Here is an 11,393-nt window from a genome sequence, read left to right on the forward strand (position 1 = left end):
GGAGTTACTGCAAGTGGCTCTTGCAGCTGCCAAATGCCAGCCCTGGCAGGAGCTGTCAGGATGGCTGTGCTGGCTTTGCTGGGGGGCAGCAGGAGAAGCTGCTGCAGAGCAGGACTTGCTGCTGCCCCATGGGAGGCCCAGGGCCAGAAGGTTCCCTGTGCCAGGGCTGGCTGTGGGGTGGGAAGGTGGGGGTGCAGCCAGGGGTGCCCAGGGCTGTGGGGCAGAGCAGGGTCCTGTCCCTCCAGGGCTGTGTGTGCTGGGGCAGGGACTCTGCTGCCTGCCAGGGGCAGCTCTCAGCCCAGCCAAGGAGCTGCCACGGCCCTGCAGGGAGAAGGGGTGGGGGGAAGGAGTGAGCCCTCCTGGCAGGCCAGGGCTGGGCAGGGCCCTTCAGCTGCAGACTCAGGGCTCCTCCCAGCTTCAGCCCCACCTGCTGCCATTTGCAGCGGCCCTGCTCAGGAAGCACATCCACTGTCAACTCCTGCCCCTTGCCAGCCAGCGCAGGGGCTCTGGGATCTGCTCTGCAGCCCCTGCCCAGGCAGAGCTGCCCCTGGGCCCTGGGCTGGGGATGGGCTCTGGCAGCACTGGCAGGGAGCTGAGCTGGGCACAGGGAGGGGCTGCTGGCAGGAACAGCTCCTCACACACAGCCAGGCAGGGAGGGAGAGGCAGCTGCTGCCACAAGTGCTGGCCAGGGGGATGTGGCCCCTCCCTGCCTGTGTCTGTGGCCCAGAGCCCTTCCCTCAGCAGCTCCTGCCTGGGCTCCTTTGCCAGCCCAAGCAGAGCCTCTGCCCTCAGGCCCACAGGGGCTGGGCTGGGCATTGCCCTGCAGCAGCCAGAGCCCAGGCAAGGACAAGGCCCTCATTTCCATCTGGCTCTGCCTGTCCCTCCTCCCTTGGCAGCAGCACTGGGGCATTTCCCTGCCATCCTCTGCTGCCTGGGCTCCCCTTGTTCTCACCCTTGGCTTTTCTGAGCCAGTGTGGGGTTTGGGGGGGGCAGATTTCTGTGCAGACAAAAGCCCTTTGGGTGCTACTGTGGGGATGTGTCTTTGGGAGCCAAGTGCCTTCTAGGACACTTCAGGCTCTTCAGCTGTTTCCCTGAGTGTCCTGCAGGGCTGCAGGTGCCCTCCAGGAGGGGACAGCTCTGCCGGAGTATCTCTGTGCTGCACAGAATCCCCGTGGAGAAAACTCCTCAGTACTATCTCCATGGAAATGCCCTGAGCAGCTGCAATGAGCATTTGGTATGTCACTCTGGGAGGGGAGAGATGAAAAGGTGAGGAGTGTGTCAGTCTGTTCTTTGGACATGGATTCCTGGCTATCTATGCAGTTTCTGTGTAGGGGAACACTCGAGTGTGATGCTCCTGCAGCTCCAAGCTGCCAGCACAGGGCAGCTGAGCATCAGACTGATGGGCAGAGCAGCTCTTCTGTCTGCACTGAGGGACTGTCCCTGTGCCCTCAGAACCCACAAGACTTGACCTGCAGTGCAGTAGAAATGTCAGGGATTTCCAACATCCACAACCACTCCTACCTGTGGCAGGTGGAAGTGGGGGAACAAACACAAAGAATTCTTTCAGCTCAGTCCTTCATTTGGGCAAATTGCAAACAGGAAAGTTGAGAAGCTCTTGGATGTATCAGGAGCACATTTAATGTGAGATCACCCTGCATTCCAAGTTCCTTTCCCCAGCAGAGCAAAAAGGAGTCCTTGGGAACCCATCCCAGAGTTCCTGCTTCCAATGGTGCCCTCAGGCAGTACCAGCCAGAACTCAGGGGAAGGAGCTGCAGGGAGGTCTGAGTGAGGAGAGAGCCTGAGAGTGGGGTGGCTGTGAGACGTGTCCTGTTTGGCTGCAGCAGCCTGGTCTAACTCAGCATTGACTTCTCCTCCTCAACAGATCCAAACACTCTGAGGAAGCAGCAAATGTCCAACAGCAGCTCCATGGCCCAGTTCCTGCTCCTGGCATTTTCAGACAGGCGGGAGCTGCAGCTGCTGCACTTCTGGCTCTTCCTGGGCATCTCCCTGGCTGCCCTCCTGGGCAACGGCCTCATCCTCAGCGCCGTAGCCTGCGACCAGCACCTGCACACCCCCAGGGACTTCTTCCTGCTGCACCTCTCCCTCACAGACCTGGGCTGCATCTGCACCACTGTGCCCAAAGCCATGCACAACTCCCTCTGGGGCACCACAACCATCTCCTACACAGGATGTGCTGCTCAGGCCTTTTTCTTTGTATTTTTCATGTCAGCAGAGTATTTCCTCCTCACCGTCATGTGCTACGACCGCTATGTTGCCATCTGCAAACCCCTGCACTACGGGACCCTCCTGGGCAGCAGAGCTTGTGCCCACATGGCAGCAGCTGCCTGGGCCTCTGGGTTTCTCCATTCTCTGCTGCACACAGCCAATACATTTTCCCTGCCCCTGTGCCAGGGCAATGCCCTGGGCCAGTTCTTCTGTGAAATCCCTCAGATCCTCAAGCTCTCCTGCTCACACTCAGGCTACCTCAGGGAAATTTGGTTTGTTATATCAAGTTGTTCTATAGGTTTTGGTTGTTTCATTTTCATTGTTTTCTCCTATGTGCAGATTTTCAGGGCTGTGCTGAAGATCCCCTCTGAGCAGGGACGGCATAAAGCCTTTTCCACGTGCCTCCCTCACCTGGCTGTGGTCTCCCTGTTTATTAGCACCATCATTTTTGCCTACCTGAAGCCCCCCTCCATCTCCTCCCCATCCCTGGATCTGGCCCTGTCAGTTCTGTACTCGGTGGTACCTCCAGCACTCAACCCCCTCATCTACAGCCTGAGGAACCAGGAGCTCAAGGATGCCATAAGGAAAATGATGACTAAATTTTTTTCAGGAGCAAAAAACTGCATCTTTTTTTTCTGTAGAACACTCAGTGTATAACACATTTTGGACCCAGCTTGCCTTCTAAAGCTTTTGATAGTTGGGGGCGTGGGGGGGCTTTCCTGTTTTTTTCCCTCTATTCTCACCATTAACACTGAAATTTTATTCTTCATCCCATATATAATTCACTCTCTCCCTCTTTTTGTTTGACCCACAAAATGTATTATTCAGGAATACTGCTCTGTGTGTATTTAAACTAAATACAAATTTGTGCAGCAATGTATTTGTCAAACATCCTCCCTGTGATAGTTTGTACAAGATAAATCACAATCTCTGAGTGTAAGAAAGGAATAGACTCTGCAAAGTCTTGTTGCTTTGCTTGTTTCTCCATGCAGACAGTGCAGGGAGGGCAGGGACCCACTGGGACTGCAGGGCCTGAGGGCTGGCTCAGATGTTGTGTGTTGGTGGTCGATGGGCAATGGAGATGACAAAGGATCTCCAGGTCACCTGCCTGGGGCTCTGCAGCTTGTGCTTGCTCTGATGTGTGTAGGAAATGAGGAAGTGCAGGAGAGCACAGAGGATCTGCAGAGACAGCCCATCCCATCCAGTCAGCAGTGACTGGAGCCCTGGAGCAGAATCCTGCCCAGGGTGGATTCCATGGCCTCCATTTCTTGCTGCAGGACCAGACCTGACTGGGCTGCTCTGCTGGGCTGGGGCAGGGGCAGGGACATGGGGGGACCAGGGAGGGGCTGCACTGGGCAGTGCCAGGGAGGGAAAACCCCAGTGTTGAGCTGCAGGGTGTGAGTGTGCAGGGTGGGGGCTCTGCAGGGTCCTCCCAAAACCAGCCCTCCTGGGAGGGATGGGAAGGAGCAGCAGAGCAGGGTCTGGTCTTTGCCATGTGCTGCACCCCCTGGGAAAGCTGCCCCAGGAGAGTGGTCACAGACCAGCCAAGAACAATCACAATTGCCTTGTCCACCCCTCAGGCTGTGGGGCATCTCAGACAGGGCAGAGCAGGTGACACCCTACAGGACTGAGGGGAAAAAGAGGCAAAATTAGAGATATGAAATATGTTAACAACCTTCCAGAGCTCCTGTGAGCAATCTTTCTTAATTTGAATCATTGGTAGAAAAACTATTTTGATAAGTAGCTGTACAAAGTTTTTCATACAGTGAGTGGATCAAGTCATAGAATATGGGTTTGGTTTTTCAGTGAAAAAAACAATGAAAAATTATTAAAAATTTTAAAAATAAAAAAAGTAAAGGAAGCATTTACCAAGAGTTCTGTTCTTCAGCGGCTTCATCCCTCTCCCAAAATCCACACTCATGGCTTCAGGGCATTGCAACTGGTGATAAAGAGCAAAAGGTATAATTTGATCATCAAATTAAGTTTAATAAATTAAGTTTCAATAAATCTAGCAAGAACTTTGCTGGAGTTATCAATTAGACAGTCACAATAAGGGAAACCACAGTGTTGTAATTGTTAGATGATTAACTACATGATTGTTATGAATTTGTATGTCTTGCTATTTTACAAGTATTTGTTCTAAGCATGTTTATAGAGAAAGAAAGTAGAATGAAACAGCAAAAACCAAAGGAAAGGACTTACCCCCCCTCCCCCCAATCTGTAATCTTCCAGACAGCACAGTCTGAGGACTATGGTCTAACTAAATCATTGGCTGAGCCCAGGTGGCGAGAATGGAGCCCCCCAAAACAAGGACCAATATCGGGGGAGCCGTGAAATGGAACCCAATAAAGAAAGTGCCCAAGTGTGAGAGGCAGGAAGGGCCCAGCTGGGGAGGGCCAGGGAATCCCCCACCTCCAGCCCTGCTGCACAGGCTGAGGAGGGTCCTCTCCAGCACAGCAGCACATCCTGTGCCCTTGGGGGCTGCGCTGCCAGGGCTGTCCCCAGGAACGGACTGGACAAGGAGGGCAGGCAGATGCTCAGGGGTCAGGAGGGTCATCATAAAGGTGACCTCATCCAGATGAAAGGTTTTGGGGAGGTCAGGAGAACTGGGAAAAACTGGATGGGATATTTGGGTGAGGGAAAAGGAGATTTCCAACAAATATGAAAGATTTTGATGGGATAAAAACAGTTTCAGGGAATGCTGAGGGTGCTGAAACACTGACTGTGCAAACACTCCAGATGGACCTTTACTCTATTTGGAACCTCAACACTTCCCAAAAGTGCTGCCCCTCCCACTGAAAGGAATCCACTGCTCTAATTCTAAGACAGAAAAAGCCCAAACCCAGAACTCCTGACTCTTATTTGTACTCTAATGCTCACCCCAATCCCAAACATACATTGTTAGTATGAAAACCAAGCTTTATACCTGACCCAGCTCAAAAAGCTCTTCTATTAACCATGAACCAGACCTTGCCAGCAGAACAACAAACCTGCCAAAGTTCTGCCCAATCCCCACCCTGAGCTCTAAAGCCCAAGCCCTGACCATGAAGCACCCCCACAGCCCTTGGGAGCAGGGCAAGGACCTGCAGGGCCCAGAGCAGCCCCAAGGGGTTGGCAGAGCAATGGGAGGTGACCTGGATCTGCTCAGCTCTGCAGGGACCCCCAGCAGAAGGGCCTGGGATCCCTCAGGGATGTCCTGGGGCACAGGGGCTCAGCATCCAAGCCAAGAAGGCCAAGTGCACATGGCAGCAGCCAGAGCTGGGGGACAGCAGAGCCATCAGGGAGGGCCCAGAAATGCTGCTGGGAGGGGGGTGGGAAAGCAGGAGGGGTGTGTGCAGCCTGCAAGGCCAGAGGAGCAGCAGGGCCAGGGGAGCACAGCCTGCAGCAGAGATGGCCAAGGGCTCTGGCAGGGCTGCAAGGCCCAAAGGCACCCAGGCCTTTGTGCCCTTGGCTCTGGCAGCTGCCTCTGCCCCTCAGGCCACCACAAGCAACTTTCCTGGCAGCTTCTGCCCTTGGGTCCTGGCCTGCAAGGATCTGCTCGAAGGAGTCCCTGGGGAGGCTTTGTCAGTGCCTGCCCTCAGTGGGGCCCAGCAATGCTTCAAGGGACTGGGAGTTTGCCTTCTGACTTCTTGAGCAGCTTCTTCAATCTTCTCTCAGTACCTCAGGATGATGGACTTGTCTCTAAACACACAGTGGGGCTCATTAAAATACAGAAAAAAAAATTGTTTTCGTTCCTTTAATTCTCTTCATGTTTTCAAGTCTTAAACAACTAATTGGAGTTTTTTTTTGTAGTCTTGCTAAGTAAGAAAATCTTAAAGTGGACGTTAGAAAAATGTATTTTTTCTTGATGAAAGGGAGTGATTTACACAGAGCCTTGGGATGCAAGAAGGTCAAGGTAAAAAGGGTTTGGACAAAATAAGAAGGCAAAAAATACTAACAGAACCTAATCATTGACCAACTAAACTGTTATCAAGTGATTCAATAGCATTTGCTACAATTTTCAACAGTGACTGATTTATAGATTCACAATAATAACACTGACACCACAGTCAATTCACAGCCACACCCAGGCAGAGATGTGTGGACACATCAAGATCTGGGTGTGTAAAGGTCCCTCTCCAAAATTCTCCTGGTTGTCAGTGAAACACTCCCACACATCCCTTTGTGTTTCCCAACAGAGAAGGTTCCAGAAGGCCCTGCAGTGTCCCAATGACACATTTATTCCATGAGTTCCCAGTGTCACAGTGACCCCTTGATACCACGACTTTCTGTGCTTTCCATGTTACCTTGGGTTGATTGAGGACCTGCACTGTCCCACTGGGCCCTTGATTCTGCCAGGTTTGACAGTGTCACAATGGTTCCTTCAGCTCCAGGAGGCCCTGCAGGGTCACAATGGCCCTTTGATTCCATGGCATTCAGCAGTATAATAGTGGTCCCCTCATTCCATGAGTTTCCCCAGTGTCCCAATGGCCCCTGGACTCCACATGGCCCTGCAGTGTCCCCACAGAGCCTTTGATTCCAGGAGATTGCGCAGGACGAGCCCTGGGAGGTCCCCATGGAGCCCCTGGGACAGCAAAGTGACCTCCCGGCTCTGGAGGAGCCCTGAGAACTTCCCCAGGGGGAAGGGCCGGATCCTGCCCTGGGATGGGGCAACCCCGGCTGGACGGACACACTGGGAATGAGAGGCTGGGAAGCAGTGCTGGGAAAGGGCCCTGGGGGTGCTGGTGGGTGCCAGTTGGCCCTGAGTCAGCAGTGCCCTGTCAGCCAGGAGGGCCAAGCCTGTGCTGGGGGCATCAGGGAGGGGATTGTCCCGCTCTGCTCTGCCCTGGGGTGGCCTCACCTGCAAGACTGGGGCAGTTTGGGGGGACACAATGGAAGGGAGAGGATGAGCCATTGGAGAGTGTCCAAAGGAGGGCAATGAAAAGGGCCTGAGTTTGAAGCCGTGTGAGGACACTGAGGGCACTTGGTGTGTTCAGCTGGAGAAGAGGAGACTGAGGAGAGACCCCACTGCAGTCACAACATCCTGGGCAAGGGCAGAGGAGGGGCAGGCCCTGAGCTCTGCTTTGTGGGGACCAGGGAATGAGGGACTGAGGGAATGGCCTGGAGTTGTGTCAGGGCAGGGTTAGGCTGGATCTCAGCAAAAGGTTCTTCCCCCAGAGGGTGGTTTGCACTGAACAGGCTCCCCAGGGCAGTGGGCACAGCACCAAGGCTGACAGAGCTCAAGAAGTGTTTGGATGATCCCCCTCAGGCTCATGGTGTGAGCCTCGGGGATGGTCCTGTGAAGGGCTGGGGTAGTTTTAATCTAGACCTTCTTGGTGACCAGTTTGTTACCAAGAAGTGGCCAGGTTCCCAGTATTCCATACGATTTTTACATAAACCAGGGTATAAATAAGTAGGGAGGAGAGGCCTTCACTCTCTTCTCTTCCCGTGAGGTTCAGGAGCAGTGGTCACTGCGTTGGTCTCGCTTATCTGGAGGCTGAGCTTACAGTGACCCTCGGTCTGCCACGTGGAAAATTGGAGAGTGCGTCCTTGTCTGCCAATCTTTCTTTTCTAAGGGACGGGGTGAAATTTGTTTTCATAATTATTTTACTAGTTCTTGGGTTTGATTGTGTATATCTGTATATCCTGGTTTTGTCCCTTTTTGTCCCTTTTTCCCTTTTCCCTTTCCCTTTGGGGAGTGTTTAGATTCCCTTCACTGTGTACATAGTATTTTAATTTTATATAACTGTAATATAGGTAAAATATATATTTTTATATAACTAGCTTGATTTCGGTTTCTTCAATTTTTATAGTTTATTGTTTTTTGGGTTTTTTTTTCTTTTGCCATAAGAAAAGAAAGGAAGGGGAAGGGGTTATTACTGTGAGTTCGGGCATTTGGCAGAGAGCCAAGTCTGAACCATCACAAGGGCTAAGGGTTGGACTGGATGATCCTTGGGGGTCCCTTCCAACTCAGCACATTCTGTGACTCTGTGATTATCAACCCTGTGTTCAGCACAAATCCAAAACACAGCCCTGCACTGGCCATGGGGAAGAAATTTAACTGGACTCCCCCTGAAAGCAGCACACCCATTATGGGCTCTCACACAAACATCCCACAGTCCATTTGCCACCTGGAACCAGTGACTCTGAGTTCCTGCTTCCCTAGCCCCAGGGATTGTGTCCTTGTCTGCTCATTCCTCCACACTCTCTTCTCAGTGATGGCATCTTAACCAGACAAGCCCCGGGAAATAATTTCCTTCTAAGTCTTCAGTTCTTCTGTGGTTGATTAGACAAATCTCAGAAGTGCATTCAAAGTGAATATATTGTATTAATAAAACCACAAATAAAGATGTCTTTTTGTGACCTGCTTGCTTTTTTCTTGTTTTTACATTGATATCAGCAATCGCCAGTCAATATTGATCCCAAGCACCTCCTAATTCAGTCTGAATAGATATGAACATCAAGACCCTTTGTGTCTGACAATCCATCATACTTTATCCCTATCTACGCCCCACTATTCCCTCATCCAAGCCCTGGGACTCAAAGCAGCCTTGGGCAAATCTGAGCTTCCTCCACTAAAGGCTGGACCTGCAGGTTTCAGCTCCTTGGCACCAACTCCCACCTGCTTGGCTTGGAGAAAGAGCTGCACAAGACAGGGGGTTTCTGTGGCTGGGTTTTGGTAGCAGGGGAGTAAAGGGGTGGCTTCTGTTAGAACCTTGCAGAAGCTTCCCCTGTCCCATGGAGCCAATGCCAGATGTTCCAGGATGGAGTTCCTGCCACTGGCCAAGGCTGAGCCACTGAGGAGCAACAGTAACACCTCTGGGATAACATATTTCAGAAGAGAGGAGAGTTGCACAGAAAAATTCCAGCCTGGGAAGAGCAGAGTGAGAACATGGGATAACAACAGAGACACCAAGGTCAGTGCAGAAGGAGGGGCAGGAGGGACCCCACAGGAGCAGGGGAAGGACTCAGAGCTGAGGCCCCTGCAGCCCCTGGGGGAGCATCGGGGTGCAGAGACCCCCCTGCAGCCCATGGAGGAGCCCACGTTGGAGCAGGTGGATGCAGGAAGGAGGCTGTGACCCCGGGGCAGGCCCAGGATGGAGCAGGTCCTGGCAGGGACCTGCAGCCCTTGCAGAGGGAAGCCCAGACTGGAGCAGGTTTTTCCCAGGCAGGACTCGTGGCCCCTGTGGGGGACCCACGCCGGTACAACTCACCACTGAAGGACTGACCCCATGGAGGAGGGACCCACGGGACAGCAGGGTGGGAGAGCTGCTGCCCGAGGGATGGACTCACGTTGGGAGGTCCATCCAGGACTGTCTCCCTTGGGAGGGACCCCCACAGGAACAGGGGAAAGACTCAGAGCTGTGGCCCCCCTGTAGCCCATGGTGAGACCAAAGTAACGCAGGCATCCCCCTGCAGACCATGGAGGAGCATCGGGGTGCAGAGACCCCCCTGCACCCCATGAAAGAGTAACCTACAGGACAGCAGAACGGGAAGAGCTGCAGCCTTAGGGATGGACTCAAACAACACCTGACTGCAACCCCCTTCCCCATCCCCCTGCACTGCTGGGGGTAGGAGGGAGAGCTGAGAAGGAAGGAGGGGTGGGGGGAAGGTGTTTTTAAGACTGTTTTCTTTCTCACTCTTTGGATTTTATCCTGTTAGTAATAAATGTACGTACTAACCCTACTTTGTGTCTGTTTTGCCCGTTAGTGAGCAACTTTCTGCCCACCCTTATCTCTACTCAGGAATCCTTAGCTGTTTTTTTTTCTCCTCTGTGGAGTTACAGAGGGAGGGGGAGGTAGCAGCTTTTAGTGGGTGTTTGAAATCCAGCCAGGGTAAACCCACTAAACCAACCCATGTGCTTGAGGCCCTTTTGTGATGTCACAGCCTACCCTCTCCATTCCGGAATAGCCCTTGGCAACCAAAGAACCAATGTCCTACAGCCCCAAATTGGAGCCCCACATGTGTGCCATGGGACTATTTGTGATGTCATGGTCTGTCCTCTCCATTCCAGAACAGCCCCTGGAAACCAAAAACCCAGTGTCTCACACCCCAGAGTGCAGCCAACCCATGTGCGATGGCCCCATTATGATGTCATGGACTATTCTCTCCATTCTGGAATAGCCCCTGGAAACCAAAGAACTCTGCGCTACAACCCGAAAATGAAACCCCACCCATCTGCCATGGCCCCCTTGTGATGTCATGGCCTCTCCTCCAGGAAAGAAAGCCTGTAACCTTCGGGTTTCAGGTGCAGTTGGTGGGTCACCCTTGGAACTCCATGGGCAACAAGAGCTTTCTGTCCTGCCACCTTTTGTCTTGGAGGAATCTTTGTCCATATTCAATTTTGGGAGTCGAATTATCAATTTCAGCACAGGGCTCCTGCAAGCGAATAGCAGCCCTTTCCAAAGGGAACAAAAGCCTGTAACATTTGGGTTTCAGGTGCAGTGTGTGGGACACCCTGGGCACTTCATGAGCAGCACGAACTTTCTCTAATGGCACTTTTTTTCTGGCAGGAATCTTGGTTCCTATTCAATATCAGCAGTCAGACTGGTAATTCCAGCGCAGGGCTCTTATAAGAGAATAGCAGCCATTTTTCTCAGGAAAGAAAGACTGAGCCTTGGTCTCTCAGTGCAGTTGGTGGGACACCCTGGACACTCCATGGGCAGCAAGAGCTTTCTTTCCTGCCACCTTTTGTCTGGCAGGAATCTTTGTCCAGAATCAAGTTTGGGAGTTGGACTGGCAATTTCAGCTCAGGGCTCCTGCAAGGGAACAACAGCCCTGCCCTCCAGCAAAGAAACCCCTTACCCTTGATCTCTGTTCCTGTTCTTTAAAATACAACCTGCAGGGCAGCTTTCTGCCATCTCTTCTCTTGGGAATTGTGAAGATAGACCCGCTCCCATGTTTAACACCTCAGGCAAAACCACCCTGTTAACACCTTTCCCAATCTTCCCCAACCTTTCCCAAAGACGAGATTTTATGGGCATCCTGTAAATACTTCCCAATCTTACCCAAGCCCACAAACCATGACAGAAACCTCTCAACCTCCCACTGCATCCTTCCCATTGGTGTGCCTTATGTACAGGAAAAATACCTTAAAATCACGCACCTTAAATTAATGTCCTACTCTTTTTCCCAGAAAAGAAGGTGTGGTGAACTCTCCAGAGCAGGGAATTGGAAGATCTCCCCAA

The 11,393-nt window shown here is 52.3% G+C and overlaps 1 protein-coding gene across 1 annotated transcript; it reads left to right on the plus strand.

Annotated features, from left to right (window-relative positions):
* Nucleotides 1–1,908: 1,908 nt before the first annotated feature.
* LOC126653146 (olfactory receptor 14J1-like) lies at nucleotides 1,909–2,826 on the plus strand (the record flags this gene model as incomplete). The annotated part of the gene is made up of 1 exon (XM_050340672.1): nucleotides 1,909–2,826. A coding segment is annotated over exon 1 (918 nt), but the record flags the coding sequence as incomplete, so codon positions are not given.
* Between the last annotated feature and the right edge of the window lie 8,567 nt (nucleotides 2,827–11,393).

This window comes from Myiozetetes cayanensis, unplaced genomic scaffold (genome assembly GCF_022539395.1).
Source record: "Myiozetetes cayanensis isolate MyiCay16 unplaced genomic scaffold, myiCay2020 scf92, whole genome shotgun sequence".
Lineage (NCBI taxonomy): Eukaryota > Metazoa > Chordata > Aves > Passeriformes > Tyrannidae > Myiozetetes > Myiozetetes cayanensis.